Source organism: Babylonia areolata, chromosome 19, assembly GCF_041734735.1.
Source record: "Babylonia areolata isolate BAREFJ2019XMU chromosome 19, ASM4173473v1, whole genome shotgun sequence".
Lineage (NCBI taxonomy): Eukaryota > Metazoa > Mollusca > Gastropoda > Neogastropoda > Buccinidae > Babylonia > Babylonia areolata.
In genome coordinates, this window is record NC_134894.1 from 32,249,642 (window position 1) to 32,274,248 (window position 24,607).

Below are 24,607 nucleotides of genomic sequence, written 5' to 3' on the forward strand. Positions count from 1 at the left end.
AAGTCTCCTTGAACTGCTTTCTTATCCTTTTGCAACAAATCATCTTGTGTCAGAAAAGCAAACTACATTTTCCAAACAAATTTCATGTTCCAAAACTGCCAGCAAAATAAAAGAACTGGAAAAGAGTGTCACACAAAGTAAAGCATTTCTGTAATATAATGATATAATGATGTTCTTTTCATCATGTGTCTGTCTTCACATATCTATAGCTTGTTTCATCACTTTAATCTCTTTGAGCTCCTCGAAAGCTCATGACCACAGAATAGTTCCAACTTAAATAGAAAACCAAAGAAAAATGAAACAAAAAACACTGCCACCTACCAAATTCCTCATATAAAAAAAGAAGAGCGCACTGACCTGGACGGAGTGGAGGACTGTTTGTTGATGGCATTGAAGAGGTTAACCAGCAAACCATGACTCCAGAAGAACTGTGAGTACTTCTCTGTCACAGCATGCATGAACGTTTCCCACTTCAGATGGGTCAGTGATACTATGTACTCCGCTGAAAAAACAAAACAAACCCACAGCAAAAACTCATATGAAATGAAAATACACATTTGGAAAAAAAAAACCTATGGCAAAGCATGCTTCACAAGGAACAATTTAGTCATACTGCAGATGTGTGGGTTGCCATACACTAATTTTATACTGACTTATACAGTATGGCTGTTGAGAGAATTTCTTGATCCCCTTTTTTTTTGAATAGTCAATAAAAACAAAGAGGCCTGTCAAGAAATTCCAATGACACTTTTTCTCTATTTTTGACACATGTTGATTTCTTTCTTCTCCTTCTTCCCATGTTCACACCGATGTCTGAGAGGGCTTAACAATTATGACCATTTTTTACCCCATTATGTGGGCAGCCATACTCCATTTTGGGAATATTGCACGGTGGGTATGTTCTTGTTTCCACAACGTATGAACATTGACAGGGGTTACAGGATCTTTAACATGTGTATTTCATCTTCTGCATGCGTGTACACATGGAGGAGGTTTAAGCACTAGGAGGTCTGCACAAATACTGACCTGGGAGATCAGACAAATTTCAACCCTCAGCCCACCAGGTATGCTGAACCTGGGATCAAATTCAGGATAATCGAGCCAAAATCCAGTGCTCGAACTCTTCAGCCAACATTCATGTTGATTTATTTATAATGTATACCCCAATCTTCTGTATTAAAACAAGAGAGAATGAACTCACCCAGAATCTCCTCACTGTGGAAACTGAATGTAAACCCCAATCTCCTATAATAAAACAAGAGAAAGCGACCTTACCAAGCATCTCAGTGAGGAAACTGAATGTAAACCCCAATCTCCTATAATAAAACAAGAGAAAGCGACCTTACCGAGCATCTCAGTGTGGAAGATGAAAGTATACACCAATCTCCTTTAACTCATTCCGGACGAAGAGCCCAGATTAAGGCCCTACTGTTCACAACTGTTTCAGATGGAGGAGACCAATCGGGTTTTTAGATAGTTTTGAATTTATGTAATGGCACCTACTTTTCATAATGACGTCGTAAGCAAAGAATATTTTAATTTACCTTTCTACTCTCCTCTCCACTGCAGCCAATAAATGCAGAGTGTGTTGCTGTGCTCGCGAGCAGGAAAGTTATTTTCACTGTGACTGGTTCACATGAATGCGTGTCAACAATGGCATCTGACCCAGTTTCTTCTCAGTCACAGGGCAGACAACAGAATTAGATGAAGTGGCCCTATGGGGGCTATATATCATTCTGAATTTAATCTGTTTCAAACTCTGTGTGCTTTCCCGGTTTCATTGAAAAGTCATCAGTGTGTGCAAATTTCGAACAAAAAATATGAATACTTTCATCATCTCAGTGTATGATAGCATAAGAAGGGAGGAAGTTTTATATTTTGTCCCCGACTAACTCGTTATATTACTGGTCAGTTCAAAAGTTTTCAGTTCATAAATTCTAACATTCATATTTTGGTGATTTTTTTATTTCTTACCCATACAAATGGATCATCTGTGGGGAAAGTGGAGCTAATTGGCAGTATTAAGTGAGAATAAAACAAGAGAGAGCGACCTCACCCAGCATCTCCTCACTGTGGAAGCTGTCAGGGCCCTGGTCCCCAAAGGCCTGATGCAGGATGTGCAGGACCTGGGTCACCGTGTGCTGGTGCCGCAGACTCTCGCTGCTCAGCAGTCGCTCCATCAGGCTGGCGCTGCTAACCGGGGGGGCGCCCCCCGCACCCTGGGTCAGGCAGATGCCACTGTCTTTGGATGGGGATGGCGAGGACGACTGAGAACTGGAGCGATGATGCACCTGGGGAGATTTGTCCCCACACACATTCCTGCTGTTGGAGGGACGGGTTTTGTCCTGTGGCAGAGTCAGCGGTTCCTCCTCGATGGAGTCCCCCACATCACCCCTTCTCACGGGGGTGCTTTCCACAAACTCCAGCGCGCCAGAGCTCTTGGAACGTCTGTGGTTGGAACCGTTTTCATTTGGAAAATTGGTGGCACGGTGGAGAACACTGTCGTCAGCGTAAGGGCTGGAAAAGCCAGCGCCGCTGTCGGACAGGTAGCCTGTCGGGGAAGCGGAAGCACTGACAGCATTCTTGGCTCTCTGGGAAGCAGTTTTCTGGATCAGCCCTCGTGCGTTACGGCTGCTGACTGTCTTCACCGCCAGCCTCTGGAACGTTTCGTCACCGTCTGCAGGGCGATCGAGGGTGACCCCTGACCCTGTGTTGACGGTGAGGGGTTGCTGCCATGGGGTGTGGCCATGGTCAGAGCCAGGAGCGTGGGGGCTGTGTGGGGCGCCGTACGGCATTACTGTCACGGGAACCAGTTGCAGAAGTCCCGTGCGGGGATCTTGCTGGAGGTGGTACTGCACCGGCCCCGGCATCAGCCCCCCGGGGAAAGGCATCACAGGCATGGGCATGTAGCCTGCCTGGCTCACCCCTGCCACACCCAGCCCCCCCACCTGACCTCCAAACCCTGGCAACGACACAGAACTCGGCACCGGGGGCTGTGACAACGGGGACACCACAGATCCTGGCTGAGAATCAGAGGACACCGTCTTCACAGCTGATGGAGAACTTGCATTCACAGCACTGCTGGTGGTGACTGGGGGCTGTAAGGACTCACTCTTGGCTCTGTCAGGCTCTGAAGAGTGCTGTGCAGATGCAGGAGACGCTTTCAGCTCCTCCCCTGCTGCACCCCCCTCTCCCCCCGCCCCCAGCCGTGCCTGCAGGTGCTGAGCGATGGCCAGAGCCAGGTTGTCCGTGTCCGGTAGCTGACCACTGCTCTGCAGCTGCTGCAGCAAGTTCTCCAGCACTCCGGCCGTCTCTCCTGCACTGCTGCTTTTGCGGCTGCTCCGGCCACTGGTGGTGCTCCGAGGGGTTCGGGTCTTTTCCGCTGCTGCTGCTACTGGCGGCTTGCTGTCGTCCACCTCGACGTCCTTGGTGAGGCTGCCTGGGGGGCGGTGCTTCAGCAGGTTCTTCTTGATCTCCCTCAGCTTCTGCATCACGTTCTTCTCCCTCTCCTCATCCTCTGTGGCAGCATGCCCCACATCGACGTGATTGTCAGCACTTTTGGACGAAGCGGCCGACTCGAGCACGATGGGTTTGAAGTAGTTGGCCGGGGAGGAGAAGGCGCTGGGGAAGGCCGGTTGCGAGGGCTTGTCCTCCGCCTCCGTCATCTTGCCCGGCTTGGGTTTGAACACCTTGAAGGCCAACCCCGAGGCTGAGGAGTCCTGCTGTTTGGCAGGGACAGGCTGGAAGGACTGGGCCTTGGGCTGTGTCTGCATGGCGGCCACTTCCCCCTCTGCCTCCACTGGTTCCTCCAGGAATGCCCCCCCTTCTTTGTCAGCCTCCTCCAGCTCTGTCCATGAGGTCTGAAAAAAGGGACAGGGTATGAGACAACGGCTGTTCTGTTGGAAGAGAACTGATGATTTTGTGAAAACAGTGCAAACAAGAACACAAATCCTGATTTCTTTCTTCTTTTCTATTGGAAGAGAACTGATGATTTTGTGAAAACAGTGCAAACAAGATATATATATTTATGTCTTTTTTTTTCTCTTGTATATATCAAACCAATCCCAGTATTACTGGCAAATGGGTGCTAAAATAACATGCAAATTATTGTGCATTTTATTTTGTTACACCATGTCATTATTAATGCTATGCTCCAACTAATCCCCCAGTTCCCAGTTCAGGCTCAACTAGTCAGATACAGAGCCGTATTGTAAATCTAAGTTGTGATCTGTGCGTTTGTCTATTCCTATTGCATTGTACCAGACTGATGATTACATTTGGTCTTTTATTTCATTTTATTCTCCCCCCATTTGTATTATCCCCCCTTTTGTTTTTTCTTTTTAAATTATCTTCGCTCTTCCTCTGTGGCCGTCATCCTGTTATTGTCATGTTTCCTTGTTTCTCTATGACTCAAAAGAGTTAATGGGAACAAACAAACTCAAACTCAAACAACACAAATCTTACTTTCTTTCTTTCTTTTTTTTTCTTTTTTTTTTTTTGGGGGGGGGGGGATGGTATGGGGTGGAACAATTCCTGCCACAACTTCAGTAGAGAGCTATAACAGAGTGTGTGTATGTGTGAGTGTGCATGTACATGTACGTACCTGCCTGTGCATATGCATGAGCATGCACGCATACGTTTGTGTGTGCATGCATATATTTGTGAAAACTCTGCTCATAATAAGGATATTCATCTTAATCACCATGTTAATCACATGTAGAAATCCACCTTCATGACATCATTCATTATTAAAGTCACCATCATAATATTTTTCGCCATCAAGTTTCTTCCGGCAATTCCTAACACATTTTTTTTACTTCTTCTTCTCCATCACTCAGTAAAATGCATGCAAAATGTATAACACACATACATATTCACACTTCCTGTAACATTTACATCTTAACTCTCTCCATACGAACGGCGAAAGAGACGACGTTAACAGCGTTTCACCCCAATTACCATCATCAAAATATTGCAAGCGGAAGGCTCTTATACTGAAGAGGTGAATGTTGACAAAGAATACCACAATTCTGACGACAGAAGCTAAAGGTTGGGTCATTCAGACACCCACTGGACATCCGAGGGGTCTGTGTGGAGAAGAAGAGAGGACTGGCCGTATTGAGTGAGTTAACACACCACAGAACAAATTGACAATCAGCTCTAAGTTGTGAAAGGAAAGAAAGACAGACAGCAGTCAATGAACCCATCACCTGCAACTCTGTGGCCATGAGTGCACTGTCCTCCAAGTCAGCTGACGTCTCAGACTTCTTTGGCTCCCGGCTTGACTGCAGAGAGACATCACTGGATTATACACACAGCAGCCTTTCTGCTACCTTCTCTCACACATCATAAAATCTACAGAACTTAGAGACATGCAAAGTTTCATGCTTACTGTGCAACTTGGACACGCAGAGATAAACCAGGTCTATGGAAAACCAGGAACATGGTATTGTAGTGTATTGTATTGTACTGCACTGTATCATATTGTGTTGTATTAAACTGTATTGCATTGTATTGTATTGCATTGTTTTGTGTTGGTCTAGAGAAGGGTGAGGGTGGTGATGATTCATAAATAAAAACCCGTAACATCATATTCATGTGAAGCTGTCTGTTGTTTGACAGAGCATCAGTGTCAGATTTACACACCAAAAATCTAAACATAATATAGTGTATATATATCTACCCATCTCTCTATTTATATATCTATATATATATATATATATATAATGTAGACAGGTAAATATATAGACAGATAGGTAGGTAGATAGATAGATAGAAACACACACACACACACACACACACACACACACCACATACATAGATATATAAAGATATATACATAAATATGATAAAAACATTTTTTTTAAACATACATTGAGTGCGCAGGCATCCATATATATCTCCTGACAGAGCAGCCGTGAGTCAGTACTGCCCTGCTTCTCAAACTCGTCACAAGCCTGCAACACATGAGTTCATGCTGAAGATTACACCATACAAGGCGTGCCCAGTGTAAAGCAAAAAATAAACAGCATAAACATACATGATTCTTAATTAGCAAGCAGATATATCTATAGACTTGGGGTCTAGCTGGCCTTTGGAAACCATCCCAAAGCCTACTGTCCTAAAAACCTTCTTGGCCAAGACAGCAGGGATACAACTTGGGCAAGACACTCTCCACTCTCTACATATAATCAAATTCTAGCCCAGATGGTTGGGACAGAGGTTGCCTCCTCTGCTGTTCTGATGACACAGCTGACTATCACACATATCTATAGACAGTATAATATGGGATCAATTCTTATGACATGAAACTGCACGGAAACATCATAGAAGATGTGAGGGTGAAGGATTTCTATGGAAGCGCAAACATATTTCTGAAGAACTAATCTTGCGTTCAAGAACTACTCTAATCAACTCACCACTGAACAACCAACTCATCAGACAACCAACTCACCATCAGACAACCAATTCACCATCAGACAACCGAATCACCATTAAACAACCAACTCACCATCAGACAACCAACTCACCATCACACAACCAACTCACCATCACACAACCAACTCACCATCACACAACCAACTCCCTGTCAGACAAATAACTTACCACCAGACAACCGGCTCACATTCACACACCTGACTCACCATCACACAACCAACTCACCACCATACAACCACCAACTAACTGTAACACAACCAACAACTCACCATCACACAACCAACAACTCACCATCACACAACCAACAACTCACCATGAACCAACTCACCATCACACAACTATTACACAACCAACTCACCATCACACAACCAACTCGCCATCAGACAACTGACTCACCCTCACACAACCAACAACTCACCATGAACCAACTCACCATCACACAACCAACTCACCATCACACAACCAACTCACCATCACACAACCAACTCACCATCAGACAACCAACTCACCATCACACAACCACCAACTCACCATCACACAACCACCAACTCACCATCACACAACCACCAACTCACCATCCCACAACCACCAACACACCATCACACAACCACCAACTCACCAAGAGACAGACTTCCAGGGAGGGGCGGTGGTCAGGGTTGGTGTCCAGCAGTGTGGTCAGCAGTTCATGGAAGGCCAGACCCACCACCGTGCTGTCCACTCCCCCCTGCCTGTGGCCCGCCGCACACCGCAGCGTCACCCCCAGTCCGTACATACACGTCTGCCATCACAAAGCTTTCAGTTTCAGTTTCTCAAGGAGGCGTCACTGCGTTCGAACAAATCCATCTAAGCTACACCACACTGACGGGTGCAGTAGCTAAGTGGTTAAAACGTTGGACTTTCAATCTGTGGGTCCCGGGTTTGAATCTCGGTGACGGCACCTGGTGGGTGAAGGGTGCAGATTTTTCCGATCTCCCATGTCAACATATGTGCTGACCTGCTAGTGCCTGAACCCCCTTCTGTGTGTATACACATGCAGAAGATTATATACCCACGTTAAAGATCCTATATCCATGTCAATGTTCAGGGAGTTATAGAAACAACATACCCAGCATGCACAACCCCGAAAACGGAGCATGGCTGCCTACATAGCAGGGTAAATAAACAAGATGGTCATACAAGAAAAATGTTACATGTCTGTCTGAGTGTGTTTGTGTGCATGCCTGAAATCTGATTGAATGACACAGGAAATGAATGATGAGTGCCCAATAGCAGCCGTCAATCGGCTCTACCCAGGTAGGCAGCCTGTTGTGCAAATGATCCCAAGCTTGTGAAGCACCTAGAGCTTGGTCTCCAACCAAGGAAAGGCGCTATATAAGTATCCATATCATTCATTCATTCATCTACTGGTCAGATGCCTGACAGCAACATAATCCGTGGGCATTAGCTAGGCCCTGAGTGCATGCACATCTGTGTGCGCCTATCACAGTTGGTGGATATCTTTTTTTTTTCTTCTTTTTTGACTCACTTGTGTAAACAAAGTAAGTCTATGTTTTAACCCGGTGTTCGGTTGTCTGTGTGTGTGTGTGTGTGTGTGTGTGTGTGTGTGTCTCTGTGTCCGTGGTAAACTTTAACATTGACATTTTCTCTGCAAATACTTTGTCAGTTGACACCAAATTAGGCATAAAAATAGGAAAAATTCAGTTCTTTCCAGTCATCTTGTTTAAAACAATATTGCACCTCTGGGATGGGCACAAAAAAATAAAAAATGAAGCCTAATTATATGCAAAGTGCATTTACTGTTATATTTATATTTTTGGTATTCTCTAAACTTGTTTTTCCTTTTTTTTTGGCCAGAGGACAATACCTTTGTTGCCATGGGTTCTTTTTCAGTGCACCAGGAGCGTGCTGCACATGGGATCTCAATTAATCGTCGCATCCGAATGACTGGATGCTCAGTTCGATTTTCCAGTCAAACTTGGGAGAAAGGGCGAGAACTGGATTCAAACCCAGACCCCCACAGACACTGCATAGGCAGATATGCGTCTTAACCATTCTGCTACCTTGCTCCATCACCACACGCTTGATAGAACAGAATATAGAATAGAATATTTCTTTTATTTACCATGTGTAGAGGGGTCAAAAGGAATACTGGAGGGGGAAAGCACATAAAAAGTGCAAACATGAATTGGAAACCATACACAAACACAAATATAGAAGGAATTTAGACATTTAAGCATACACATAAACTGCTAGTACATTTGCATGCTGATGGGAACACGTGCCCAAGAAAACAGTGAGATGGGACCGGGTGCCCATGAAAACAGGCTTGTTGGGAACGCGCCCATGAGAACAGAGAGTCATTACTCAGCCATAACCACCATTGTTGAAACCGGTGACTGGCACATTCAACTTCAAATCTGATAAAGTCTTCTTCAATCTGAACTTGCTAAGGAGGTAGAGTATATAATAACATACCCAACACCATCATCATCTTAATCACATCAAGATATTGTGTTGCTCAAGTCTGTTCTCTTTCTGTTGTTGCCTTTTAAAAGTGATGCTGAGAAGTGTTCACCTTTTCGTTGAGGATGCCCTTCTGCTGTAGCTCTGGTGCCATGTAGATCACCTCCAGAGGTTTGTCTTCGGGGATGGCTTTGAACGACACACTGCCCACCTCACGCACCATCACCGTGTCCGGGGAAATGTAGGCAGCTGTTACACACATGGAAATCTTTCCTCAGGTAAAGGGTTTAATACTGCATGCATACATACACATACACAAACACACACACACGTGAACATGCGCAGGAGCGCGAACACACATGCACACACACACACACACACACACACAGACGTAACATCCTCCCTCCAATATAAGGGGTGGTAGAAGGAACAACAGCATCATCATTCTAACCAAGCTAATAATTAGAGTATGCCTGCTTAAATGGCAAGGCAGAAACACCATGTGTGTGTGTTAATCTGGCGTTGTGAGTCTGTCTATCCATCTATCTATCTACCTATCTATCTATCTGTCCATCCATCTATCATGTCTTTGGTATATATCAGAATGGGAGAGGTACACTGATCCACAGATCTATAAAAACCCAAATACAGAAACACATGAAATGTGGAAGCTGAGCCTATGAATATACACACACAAAGTGAATAAATGAAATAAAATTCAACCACCACTGGACTAATTTTTGACGGTACTCACGGAGATGTTTCTTTTTACGCTGTAGACTGACAACACATTCTCGACACAAGGCCCATAACTCTGCTTCCTGCAAGTCACGTTCCAGTGCCGACAGAATGTCGGAGAGAAGCAGACCCTGCAAAACAGTACAACATACCGCTGTAACATGGGCCATCCATGACTTAACCCTTTTGACCGTTCAGGCGCCGATCAGCGACTTCCTACTTGAACGCTTCAGACGCCGATCGGCGACTTGTACACTAAACGCCTCAGGCGCTGATCGGCGACTTGTACACTAAACACCTCAGGCGCTGATCGGTGACTTGTACACTAAACACCTCAGGCGCTGATCGGTGACTTGTACACTAGAGTTACCAACCTCGCTCGTTCTTTTCATGAAACCACACAAGTTCAAAATGTTCACTATGTGTTTCTGGAACATCCAATCTACGTTTGACTTGCAATATTTAGCAGATTTCTCTAGTTGAAGCATGGCCAGCACTTCAGGAAACAAACAAAAGGGTGTTTACAACACCAAGGAGGCAATGCAAATGATTTTAGACGATAATTTGCCTGCTGTAGTGCCGACTGCTGACAGTGACAGTGGAGAAGAAATTGTCAGACCAGCCAAGAATGATCGACAAGTAACTCAACGACATTTAATAATGTACAAAGACATTTGTGAAAGGAGCCATGAAACCTTCCAGTTTTGTAACATACAGTGTGTGTGGTGTTGGTGTTTCCAAACTGGATGTGGTGTTTGATTGTGTGTTTTTTTGCTTTATCAAAGACATTTGTGAAAGGAACCATGGAACTTTCAGTTTTGCAACATACAGTGTGTGGTGGTGGTGGTGGTGGTGATGGTGGTGGTGGTGGTGGTGGTGGTGGGGTGTGTGTGTGTGTGTGTGTGTGTGTGTGTGTGTGTGTGTGTGTGTGTGTGTGTTTGTTTTTCTCATCTCTGCACATAGGTGAGCGCACATTTTATTACATTGTCTTATGTCTATGTTTCCAGTTGTATTTCACAGTCTGCGTGTTCATTTTTCACTTGAAATGGTGTATTTTATGTTTAAAACAACAAGGAATATGTAAAAACTACTCAAAAGTACATACTTTTTCAATTTCATCAACTGATTTCAAAATTCAGTCAATGTGTTCACACAAATAAACATGCTTTGCATCATTTGCATTCTTTGCCCTTTAAAGTGAGCTATGAATGAAGAAGACTGAATGAGCAGAAGCGAAGTTATGGCAGGTTAAAGTGTGTTGGTGGTCAGACAGTTTTCCTTCTCCTGCACAGCTGGTTTAGACAGAAGTGTACTGCTGCTCAGCTGGTTTGTACAGTGAGCTAGTTCTGCACCTCCGGCGATGAAAGGGTTAAGTGACTGTGACATGGCCATCCATGATTTCAATGACCAGAACATGAGCCATCCATGATTTCAAAGACAATACCACTGTAACACAGTCCGTCCAAGATCACATAACTCTGTTAAATCTTTTATATACATTACTACTACTAAAATGGAAATATGGATGCCTAATGGTGGGGTAAAAATCACTCCGACAATTAAGAGTCCATTTATAGTTCTAAATGAGTGAATATAAAAACTGCAGCTGAGAAATCTGACAAACATGCACACACACAACACCCCCTCACCACGCACATGCACGCAGGTACGCATACACACAGACGCTCACACACACACACACATATACACTCACACACACACACACACAATCACACACACTCACCACAAAAGGAATGCCATCCATTCTACGGACCACCAACCAACCTGTCTTCGTCGGCCCTTCCTGGGACTGGCCAAGCTGCTATCGTCCCCTGCTGAGCTTTGACTGAGCTCCATGCTGGGGCTTGTGGGATTGTCCGCCGCTGTGTCTTTCTTCTCGCAGCTAGGAATCTCTGGTTTCACATTTCTTGCCCCCTGTAGATAACAACCCTTAATTGTCAGCAAGGACGCAATGGATGCCCTGTAGGTAACAATCCCAAATTGTCAATGAGGATGCAATGGATGGGATAAAATACATAATTTCAGGGTGACAGGGTATTTATTTCTGTACTGTGCAGACCCTGAATTATATGAAAACAGTCTAGGTGTAAGTCATTTATCTTTTTCCACATCATGAAGAACTCGCCTGAAAGGAATGAAAAGAATAGTAAAGAGCATATGGAAAACAAACTGCACCTATCCTTCACCCGCTGGTTCATTTTTAAGTTTCCACACCCTTTGTTGACTATTTCATTTTGAATGAGGACTAAAGTACCCTTTCACAGTGTTTGCCGTGGTATCTGTCAACCCAGTCCGTCTCAGAGTTTTTCCATCTTACTCAAACCAAGGACCAAAAATTAAACCCAAAACGTAACAATCAAGAGTCATACCACCAAGGATGGATTTTGATGTTTAAACCCAACCATTAATTTTTGTATGTATGTGTGATAGTCAGTCGTGTCTGACTATGACCATCAGAACAGCAGAGGAGGCAAATGCTGTCCCGACTATCTGGGCTAGAATTTGATTATAGTCAAGAGTGTCTTGCCCAAGTTACATCTCCACAGACAGTCGGCGTTGGGATGGTTCCCAAAGGCCAGCTAGCTCCCAAGGCTGCAGCACTAACAGCCAGTACAATCTTGCCTCCTAGTTTGAAAGTCATCGTCCTTCACAAAAGTTTCAGTGTCAGTTTCAGTAGCTCAAGGAGGCGTCACTGCGTTCGGACAAATCCATATACGCTACACCACATCTGCCAAGCAGATGCCTGACCAGCAGCGTAACCCAACGCGCTTAGTCAGGCCTTGAGGAAAAAAAAAAAGACAGACAGGCAGAGACAGATACAGAAAACAGAGAGAGACAGACAGAGACAGACAGACAGGCAGAGACAGATACAGAAAACAGGGAGAGACAGAGACAGAGAAAGAGAGACAGGAATGGAAACAGGGACTAAGCTGTAAAGACTAAGCTGTAAATGATTCCCCATTGCGATGGAGAAACCACTGATAATACAGCTCTCATTTTACTGTAAACTCGTAGCTTAACGACTAAAACAACAGACTCCTCTCACCTTAGTGGGCAGGGCAGCAGTCTGTGTCTCTGCACTCAACACCTGTTGCTGATGACTGCCGCCGTTGCTGCTGTTGCTGCTGCTGGACACCTGTTTGCCGGAGTCGCAGTCATAGTGCTGCTGTCCTGGTGTCACCAAGCCGTTCTGGTTGTTCAGGTAGGCTGCCAGCTCCTCCGTCATAGACAGCAGGCTGGTTCCCCCTTCTGTCCACAGTCACAGTCAAAGGCAAAAAAAAATTTTTTTTTTTTTTCAATGTTTGAACTGTCATGCCCCTGACCCATGGCATAGCAATAGGAGTGAACATAAATTTCAGACTGAACATAAATTTATTTCAATATGAGTGAACACAAATTTCAACAAAGACATTGTGCATTAAATCAAATACATTGTGCATTGATTTACATACTGCTGAGGCAGTCTCTGAAAACAGAGAAAGAGAGAGAAATACAGACAGACAGACAGGCAGAGACAGACAGAGAAAACAGGGAGAGACAGACAGAGAGAGAGACAGACAGACAGAGAAATACAGACAGACAGAGACAGACAGACAGAGAAATACAGACAGACAGACAGGCAGAGACAGATCGATAAAACAGGGAGAGACAGACAGAGAGAGAGGGACAAAACAGAGAGAGACAGAGAGACAAATACAGACAGACAGACTGGCAGAGACAGAGAAAACAGGGAGAGACAGACAGAGAGAAATAGACAGACAGACTGGCAGAGACAGAGAAAACAGGGAGAGACAGACAGAGAGAAATACAGACAGACAGACTGGCAGAGACAGATACAGAAAACTGGGAGAGACAGACAGAGACAGACAGACAGACAGACAGGCAGAGACAGATACAGAAAACAGGGAGAGACAGAGACAGACAGACAGAGACAGATACAGAAAATAGGGAGAGACAGACAGAGACAGACAGACAGGCAGAGACAGAGAAAACAGGGAGAGACAGAGACAGAGAAAGAGAGAGAGGAATGGAGACAGTGACAAAGAGAGAACCAGTAAATGAAAATTAAATTTTCATTGCCCACTGGCTGTGATAATTCAAAGTAAAAAAAAAAAATGTATTTAACCCCATCTTATTCCCATTCCTTTTCTTATTGCTACACCTCACAGCCAGACAACATGTTCACACCGTGTTATGAAAGCTGAGAAAAACAAAAACAAAAGGATTTAACAACACATCCTTGCACGTGCTGGACACTTTCTAAGCAGCTGGTAACTATGCAGGGAAGGCAAGCCTGAGGATTTCCAAAATAATAAAATGACCATTGCTGACCATTGCTGACTGTTTGCATTCAGAAACACTACACTTCCCTGTGGGGAACTTAGAGAGAACCTGATCACCAGTCAGCATTATCAAAAAGACATGTCCTGCCTCTCTGTTTTCACAAAGCTTCAGTTCTCTTCAAAATCAAACCATTTGTTATAATATAAATAACACCCCAAAGTCTTGCCTCTGTTTTCACAAAGCTTCCATTCTCTTCAAAATCAAACCATTTGTTATAATATAAATAACACCCCAAAGTCTTGCCTCTGTTTTCACAAAGCTTCAGTTCTCTTCAAAATCAAACCATTTGTTATAATATAAATAACACCTCAAAGTCTTGCCTCTGTTTTCACAAAGCTTCCATTCTCTTCAAAATCAAACCATTTGTTATAATATAAATAACACCCCAAAGTCTTGCCTCTGTTTTCACAAAGCTTCCATTCTCTTCAAAGTCTAAACCATTTGTTATAATATAAATAACACCCCAAAATGTGTTTGGTCATTTTTGCTGTGACTCAGCAAAGCTGGAAACTCATAATGAAGTCAGGGAATGTTTGAAATTTTGATACATCTGTATCATGATCTAAAACAATGAAACGTTCACTGATGCTGGCTGCTTCAGCGAGATGGATTTTTTTTGTTTCCGGCACACAACTTTCAGTTCAACAGACACTAGTTTCAAAAGGTAAGCAAAAATATCATTTGGATCAAAAGTCCTTTATATATGTGCAATTAATGGTACGTACCCTCGTTCTCACATTTTTGGTTTCGTTCTTATCCGGTTTTAAAACAGCAAATATCACAGGTGAGCCATAAAGGCTTCGGCTCTGTTTTTTTTTCCTATATACAAAATTAATTCATTCATTCCTTTGTTTATTCAAGTAGTTATCTGAGAATGTATTCAAATACACGAACACGCATAGGTAAGCATACACACATGCACACACACACACACACACACACACACACACACACACATACAAATATACATCACATGCATGTGCATACAGACACACACACACACACAAACACACCACATGCACACACACATACACAAACACACACACACACAAATATACATCACATGCATGTGCACACACACACACACACACACACACACACACACACACACACACAGACACACACACACACATATATATATATATATATATATCACAAGCATGTGCATACAGACACACACACACACACACACATATATATATACATCACAAGCATGTGTATACACACACACACACACACACACACACACACACACACACACACACACACAATCATTTCCCACATGCAGTAAAGGGAACGAAACACTCTTAAACAATGCGCACAATGGAAGCTTTCAACATGAACTTCTGAACTCCACTTTCACAGTATATTTTTATCCTGAATTCTACAATGAATCAGCCCCTCGTCCACCCCACCCATCCCCACTCTTGCTTAACACTGAAGCTGTCCACTGTGAGTCAGTGGTAGGTAGGTGGAGCAATGCTGAAGGCTAGCAATCAAACCTGTGTTGCATGACAATGGGCAGGTGACAGGCTGAGACACGTACACTTGTCTGCCAATTAAAATCATACTCCCCCCCCCCACCCCCCTGACCGCCGCACCCCCCCCCACACACACACACACCACCCTCCCCCCACCACTTCCCCCCCTCTCTTGTGTTATACTTTCTCCTCTCATTTCTCCTCCCCAGTCTTTTACTTACTTTCTTTTTTTTCCTTTTTTTTTCTCTTTCTCTCTCTCACACACATACAAATACATGAACACACATAGGTAAGCACACACACACACACACACACACACACACACACACACACACACACACACACACTCAGATTAATTCCCAGCTGAAGGTTAAAAATCAGACTATTTTACATGAGAATGGGCAAGTAGCAGGCAGAGAGATACCCACAGTGGTGTGCCCATTAAAATGATATCCCCGCACCCCCATCCCCAGCTGTCCCCACTCTCCATTTAAAGTTTCTCTTCTTTTCCTGTCAAATCTTTTGCTTCTCTCTCTCTATCTCTATATCTATCTATCTATCTATATATGTATCTCTCTCTCTCTCTCTCTCTCTCTCTCACACACACACACACACATGCACAACCACATGCATGCACATTCAAACACACTCACATTCAAACACACAGACACATACATAACCACACGCACATTCAAACACACACACATTCAAACACACACACACACACACACACAAAATTCCACTCCTGTAACAGTTCAGCATCTCATTCAAAAAGAAAAGCAACTAGTACCCAGGTAAGTCTTTTCCATGTAAGAACAGAAACTGTCTCACGTTGAGTCAAACCGTAGCAAGAAACGAAAACCAGCATCCTCCTCCGTCACTGGGACTCCCAGAAAGAAACACACACATCATCAATACATTCTCACCTTTGGGAATTTCCTCTTCCGTGGGCACGCAGGCAAACCGCTGACACACATCCTGCGACGAGATGTCCTGCAGCGCACGGTCGCAGTATTCCAGAACCAGTTCAATGTCGGGTCGGTTCTCGGGGTCGTCCTGGGTCAGGTGGGTCAAAAGGTCACGCACCTCTTTGGACAGCGCAGACTTGCTGTCATTGTCGATGTTTTCATCGGGATTGCTGGAATACTCCACGGCAAACAGCAGGGTCATCCCCAGAGAGAAGAGGTGAGACTGAGGACAGAGTAAGCATCCGTGTTGACTGTTCTGTACCTGGTCAATTCACCGTTTGTATCTGATTAACTGTTTTGTACCTGGTCAATTCACTGTTTGTATCTGATTAACTGTTTTGTACCTGGTCAATTCACCGTTTGTATCTGATTAACTGTTTTGTACCTGATTAATTCACTGTTTGTATCTGATTAACTGTTTTGTACCTGGTCAATTCACTGTTTGTATCTGATTAACTGTTTTGTACCTGGTCAATTCACCGTTTGTATCTGATTAACTGTTTTGTACCTTATCAATTCACTGTTTGCACATAGTCTATTCACTATTTGTACCTGACTGATTCACCGTTTGTATCGGATCTATCCACCATTTGTACCTAGTCAATTCAAAGTTTGTACTTTGTACCTAGTCAATTCAAAGTTTGCACCTGACTGATTCACTGTTTGCAACTGGCCGATTCACTGTTTGTACCTGCTGATCAATTCACCATTTGCACCTGGTCGAGTTGGTGGCACCTGCCTTACCATCATGATATTGTTTAACTATTTGAAATTCTTAAGGTACTTTTGTTACTATGCATGCAGTGTGTGCATGCATGCGCATGTGTGTTTGTTTCTTGTGCACAATGGCCATGTTGTAATGTCACAGTTTATTTCAGCACACTGTTGAGCTTGTCACATGCTGATCTTCCTGAGCTCATATTCACTGCCTTCAGAAATTAACAACGACTTTATCTGTATCAATGGACAGAAGACAAACATACAAAATGGATTAAACAGCCTTGCAGAGGCTGCATGCATGTCACATTTGTGCATATGCACAGACATTCAAAACTGTGCACACATACACACCACTATAAACATGAGCAAACACATGCACATACATGAACAATGCAGACCTACAAAAATGTTTTACTTTCATCCAACTGTCTACACAAAGGAACAAAACTAAAGAAACAAAATTTTAAAGGTAATGTGGCAAACATTTTTTTTTATACAGAAAAAAAAACAAGTACTAAAAAATACCCCCGGTTTCTGGAATTACGTAAGTAACAGTAATCTCATCAGCATTTATCAATACAGTGTGAAATAAAGGCTAACCAACGTATCATCAGGCTCATTTCTTTTCCTTGCAAGTTTTCTGCAGTGCGAGGTCAGGAAACAACAGTACAAAGTAATCTGAATCACGGTATTATGTCCATAAGTGTGGACAGTCACTGCGTCAATTCAACCACTTATACAAGCTGATTCACTTAGAATTAGGAAACAACACAACAATTATAACAAGAAAGTCAGCAACAAACTCAACCTTTCATCATCATCATTATGGCACTTATCATTACTGGTATTACATTAATTACCATCATTGTTGTTAGGAATTGAAAACTTAACTGAAGAAATTTTGGTGTAAACAGTTATCATGTGTTTTCCTCCCAAAGCAAAGAAATCTATCACGTCTGCTCATTGTCTTTCACCAAAAAGAAAATAAGACATGTATGTACAGGTAAAGGTATACAAGCGTGCTTGCATGCACCCAGAGTCAAATGCCCTTAAGTAAGCTCGCACATATGGATCCAACTGATCAGAAAAGAAAAATATGAATGACAAATTATACCACTGTTAATGTTGCTCCTGTCTCAGTTCGTACCACCATCAAGCAAAAGACCCACATTAACAAGCAATCAAGCCATCAATCCACCAAGTTAATGAGACAAATCAATTGCATATACATATATATAGTGGAGTGACGGCCTTGAGGTAACACGTCCACCTAGGAAGCGAGAGAATCTGAGTGCGCTGGTTCAAATCACGATTCAGCCGCCGATATTTCCTCCCCCTCCACTAGACCTTGAGTGGTGGTCTGGACGCTAGTCATTCGGATGAGACGATAAACCGAGGTCCCGTGTGCAGCATGCACTTAGCGCACGTAAAAGAACCCACGGCAACAAATGGGTTGTTCCTGGCAAAATTCTGTAGAAAAATCCACATCGATAGGAAAAACAAATAAAACTGTATGCAGGAAAAAATACACAAAAAAAATGGGTGGCGCTGTAGTGTAGTGACGCGCTCTCCCTGGGGAGAGCAGCCCGAATTTCACACAGAGAAATCTGTTGTGATAAAAAGAAATACAAATACAAATATATTTATATATGTTGTTTTTTGTTGTTGTTTTTACATTATGCACTACACACACACATGTACACACATGTACATGTGCACACAACCACATATACATTGTACATGTGCACGCATGCTCAGACACACATACATAATATCATGACAGAGATGCTTGTATGCAATACAAACCTATGGGAACAAACATGTGATCACAGAATTCCTGCAATGTGCACTTGACAACAAATATACAGGTATGTATCCATGTCATGCACATGCGCACACACACCACACACACGCGCACGCATGCTTGCATACAAATACACACACACACACACACACACACACACACACACACACACACACACACACGCACACACAACACACACACACACACACACACACACACCACATTTCTGCACAGATCAATACTCAATGATCACCATGCTGTCGTGATGTTGTGAACAAATCAACACAGGTATGCCCAAAGCAGGGGAATCACACTGCCATTACAAATGATCTGCCACGTCCACCATGATCACTGGGTTAGGGAGTGAAAAAAAAAAAGAGAGAGTGAGACGGTATGGGAGGAGAGACAGACAGACAGAGAGAAAGAGACTGACCAACTGAGACACGTATACCCTGCAAGAACTATCAAGCTCTCAATATCTTTCCTCCCTGCAGTATCACAATGCCTAGACTCAAGCATTCTCTCACTCACACACTGACACACCCGCGCTCACCTGAAAACGAGTGGAAATAAGAGCACATCATGAAAACATTTCAACAAAAACGGCTCTGTACTATCCCCTGAATGAGAACAATGCCCAACTGGACTGTGAAAACAGACTTTGCACAGCGACTGAAGAAAGGAAGGTTTTTAATATGCACAATAAAGGAACAAACAGGATTATTATCAAGGGTTACAGCTTCAAAAGTATGCAAAACGGTTCACAGTGAGTGACCGCGCACTAAAACGTAAACATTGGGAGTTCATGACCGAGCCTTCAACCCAGCCCCCAAAATGGCCCCTTTGCAGTCCGCTGGGCAATAAGCAATGTGATTTGTGTTTGATTTGATTTTAGCCTTCAAGCTCCTCTTTTGACATCTGGATGATTCTGAATACAAATGACACTCAGATGTATACAAAGTACCAATTCCCATTGGCACAAAGTGAAAAACTCAGTACCAGTTCCCACTGGCACAAAGTGAAAAACTCAGTACCAATTCCCACTGGCACAAAGTGATAAACTCAGTACCAATTCCCATTGGCACAAAGTGATAAACTCAGTACCAATTCCCACTGGCACAAAGTGATAAACTCAGTACCTATTCCCACTGGTACAAAGTGATAAACTCAGTACCAATTCCTGTTGGCACAAAGTGATAAACTCAGTACCAATTCCTGTTGGCACAAAGTGATAAAATCAGTACCAATTCCCACTGCCACAAAGTGATAAAATCAGTACCAATTCCTGTTGGCACAAAGTGATAAACTCAGTACCAATTCCCATTGGCACAAAGTGATAAACTCAGTACCAATTCCCATTGGCACAAAGTGATAAACTCAGTACCAATTCCCATTGGCACAAAGTGATAAACTCAGTACCAATTCCTGCTGGCACAAAGTGATAAACTCAGTGCCAATTCCCATTTGCAAAAACTAACAGTTACTGATCCTAAAACAGAGACTAAATACATAAATGGAATACATAATGATAATGGAAACCTGAACATTAATTAGCTTCTGGAACATAAATGCAAAGAGAAAGAGACAGAAAGTGAGTAAGTGAGTGAGAGTGAATAAGTGTGTGTGTGTGTGTGTGTGTGTGTGTGTGTGTGTGTGTGTGTGTGTGTGTGTGTGTGTGTGTGTGTGTGTGTCCATGCAGGCATGTGTGTGTGTGTGTGTGTGTGTGTGTGTGTGTGTAGAATCTGACTATAAAGAGAACCATTAATTGCATGTCTTCATTTGTTAACAAATTCATCATTAAACAAATGTTATTCGGTTTCTGTGAAAAAACAATTTTGAAGAAGACAAGGAACGATGGATGGCATCAGCAGCAAAACGAGTAACAGCAAATCAGCAGCAAGGGGAGCAGAGGAAAATCGGCTGAATTGTTCAACATGATCAAACTTAGCAAGGGCAGTATGAATTCAAAGATTTTCTGCCAACCGACTTGTCTCCTTACTCTCTGTTAGAAAATTTTTAAAAAAGAAAAAAGAAAATACACATACAATACAAATGCACACACACACACACACACACACACACACACACACACACACACACGCACGCACGCACACACACACACACGCACACACACACACACACACACACACACACACACACACACTCACTCACACACACACATAGAAATAACAACCAAAAAGAAGAAATCGATAAAATCAAAGACTGAATGTTAGAAAATCACAGGAAATTAATCCGACCAGCAGTCAAGGAATCACCAGATGTCTCATTCATCAAGGTCTCAGATAGCTTGTTACAGTTTAGTTTTAGAAACACAAGTTAACGGTAATTCATCACACAATTCACTGATTAAGCATACATACATGGCCAAATTTCATGTCAATAGTTTCATGTAATTCGGTAACAGTGATTACTGCACCACACACAGATCAAATCCACACTCCAAATTAAAACACGGCAACACCCTGCAAACACCAGAACCCAGAATATACGCTGAAAATGCAAGGTGAACACACATGTACAATCTTTTTTTTCTTCTAAACTTACATAATCATGGTGCTGAAAAACCGGCCATTATTTTCATATCACAACTCGCCATCTTTGGTTGATTTTAGGTGTGTGTGTGTTGGGTTTTTTTCAGTGCAAGAATTCCACATTGTAGGCAGGTTGTGATTGGCTGGATTAATTTGAAACAAAATGAAGAGGCAAAGAATGTTTAATATACATCAAGCTATTTGCAATAACAAAAATTTCTCTTGAACCAAGAAAATACCATCAAAATGGCTAAGTGCTCCATTATCTGCAACTGTTCATCTTTATTCATATCTTTTCTCAGTTCACCTGCAGAAGACATTAGGATCAAAATGCGTTGCATCCTTTTGCTGTCATCTTTGTTCATGTCCATAAAGTAATTACAGAACTATGTTCTTTTCTGCACAAAACAACGGTAAAAAACAGACTATTTTTTTCCATTCAATAAAGGAGTATATGCAGCAACATTTGTCCTTTTTTCATATTTGAAGAGAAAGGTTACTGTAGTTATTTACCCACCGGTTGAATGGCTGGATGGCAATTTACTATAGGAATCCCTTTTGATTCGTTTGTATTGTTATAACACATGAAGTCAAGTCTGGTTGGGTATTTATCACAGTCCTTGAAGAAGGACCTATTGTCAATAACGTTGACATCTCTTAGCAAAGTGAGTCTTGTTTCACAACTCAACAGTTTTTTTCCATTTGTGAGTCTGGTTGGCTAGACCAGTCATTTTTACCTTTTCAAAAGTTGTTAGCCTCTAATGCGATGCTTGAGATAAGAACTCGTTTTGTGGACTGAAAATAACTCGTACGACTTCAGTGAAGTGAACACAGCAGTGATTAATTTAAGTATCTTCTCCTGTGTAATCCTTCACTGGTTTTTGATAGAATCCAATTCTGTTTTTGTGAACTTGATAACTTGATATTGACTATATATGTGTTTTCTTGAAAAATATAACCTCCACTGCAAGGGAAAAAAATCTATCTTAATCCTCCTTTCAAGATGAAAAACATCATGGTTTCTGGATAACATGCACTACAAAAGCCCTAATTCTGTGTTGATGGCGGAGACCTTGCCAAGAAAAATCAGTCTTGTGTGCAAGGAACATAATGACATTTTAATCTCAGCTCTCACTGGTGATCCACTGCCAGGAAAAAAAACAACTAAGAAAACTGAAAACAGGTTTCCAACAGAAAATGTGGAAGCAACAACAGACATTCTGCAAACTACCATGGGCTTACTTCTAGAAGCAAAGCTTTCCATCTTGTATTTCAGATACAGCATAAGATGTATGCTGCCTACAGTCAGTTCTGTTCCAGAATGAAGGTGGATATGTATGTATACGTATGCCATGCCCTGCCATGCAATGCAAGAACCCTACTGGATATAAATACACCCTCTGTTTTCTCATGGGAAACATACTATTTTCTTTTTAAGTTCCCCAGTGGAAGTAATTTCAACAAATTTTCACATTTTTCTCATTCTAAAGTTTAATCACCAGAGGCAAAATTTCTTATTTTCTGTTAGGACTTGGTTACCCAGATCACAGTAATCAAGAAGCTGTAAATATACATACATAACAAAACACAGAGAAGCAGGAACTAAACTACAGTAAAAACAAAAGACTATTAAAAGTTTGAAACCAGCAATTAATCGGTAGCTGTGGCACCACTGACACAAGTGTTGCGTCACACTAACAGAGCTCTCTATGAATACGCTTTGTCATGACATACACTGCTGTGTATACTTACTCTAGGAGAAGGTAGTTGAGACTTGCGGTGGAAGAAAATAAAAATGTTTATGAGGCTGCATATTAATAATTAATTTTTTAAAAGATAAATAAATAAATAATATTCTGTTCAACTTAATCATTCAAATCAGAATCACTTTTTCAAGAAAAGACTTACATCCACAACAATTGTCACAAGATCTTTTTCTCTCTTTTTCAGGTTATTAGAATTATATAACTGAATAAATATACTCTGTATACCCCCTCTCTCCCTTCTTATTAAAAAATGTACAGTGATGATTAGCCAATAACACCATTTTTGCTTTCTATGAACTTACACAGCCAGTTTTTGTATATAATCTAACAGAATGAAATCAGATACACAAAGTCATCAGATACACCTTCCATGTATTCAATCCATTCTAATTTTCTAAGCAACATAATACAAATGTGATTCCAAACTAGCTCCACTAAAAATAAATGTCACAACTGGTATCACTAGTATTCTTTTTTTTTTAATTATAATATAACCCCATTAAAAGGAAAATGTGTTATATATCACACAGACCAACAGATTAATTCTAGGTGGGCCAGGCAGACAACGATAGATTAAATCATAAATGTATGCAAAAGCTGGGTATCGCAGGCACTGTGTTCACATTGGGTATGCAAGACCACATCAAAAGTTTACCCCTACCTTATAGGAACACCCATCCTCTTCATACTCTGGGGGGATGTACAAAGGTTCTGGGTCTGAAACACAGGAAAACACAACATGTGCTGACAGCTGATCAACAGTAACTGTCCTAAAGGTACTTCTGTTTGAGATACATACATTTTCTTAAACAACAACATGAATCAAACAAAGTTCAACACTGATCACACTCGATGCTTGTCTGCAATTCAGGTTTCATCTACACAACAAAGCAATCTAATTTGTTTTTAAACAGCAACAACAACACAAATCATACAAACGTAATCATCCGTAGCATTCAAATTGTTCGATGAACCACAATCCATCATCCAATGCAAAAGCTGCTGAAGACACCTGCCACACAGGTGAGGTGGGAACAATCACAAACACAACTGTCCTCTACTGTCTGCTCCTCCCCCTGTCCACCACACCTGTTCCAGCACTTCAGCAGACAGTTCTTTGATCCTCCCCCACACCCTCCCATGGTAATTATCCCACCTGCTTCTCTCTCCAAACCCCTCTGCTTTTTGCCGGCTTCTGGTTCTACACCACTTGCTTACATGGTCACAGTCACAGCAAATAGCACAGGCCATTGTAGTTTTGCATGCAGTGGTGAAGGTTTAGGTGGTCCTGATCAGACAGGACAAAGGGATT

General features: G+C 42.4%; 1 protein-coding gene across 2 annotated transcripts in view; it reads right to left on the reverse strand.

The window, feature by feature from the left end:
• The window catches only part of LOC143293637 (uncharacterized), an 86,446-nt gene that overhangs the window by 33,179 nt on the left and 28,660 nt on the right, over window positions 1-24,607 (reverse strand). The window contains exons 3-14 of one of the 2 annotated variants that reach the window (XM_076604740.1): window positions 23,957-24,012; window positions 23,282-23,302; window positions 16,412-16,676; window positions 12,707-12,909; window positions 11,425-11,574; window positions 9,656-9,770; window positions 9,014-9,150; window positions 7,058-7,216; window positions 5,874-5,957; window positions 5,211-5,285; window positions 2,057-3,860; window positions 358-502 (exon numbers count right to left, since the gene is read on the reverse strand). In XM_076604740.1, coding sequence (XP_076460855.1) covers window positions 358-502; window positions 2,057-3,860; window positions 5,211-5,285; window positions 5,874-5,957; window positions 7,058-7,216; window positions 9,014-9,150; window positions 9,656-9,770; window positions 11,425-11,574; window positions 12,707-12,909; window positions 16,412-16,676; window positions 23,282-23,302; window positions 23,957-24,012 — 3,214 coding nt within the window. The remainder of the gene's footprint in view (window positions 1-357; window positions 503-2,056; window positions 3,861-5,210; window positions 5,286-5,873; window positions 5,958-7,057; window positions 7,217-9,013; window positions 9,151-9,655; window positions 9,771-11,424; window positions 11,575-12,706; window positions 12,910-16,411; window positions 16,677-23,281; window positions 23,303-23,956; window positions 24,013-24,607) is intronic. The other variant, XM_076604742.1, reaches the window with a different exon arrangement.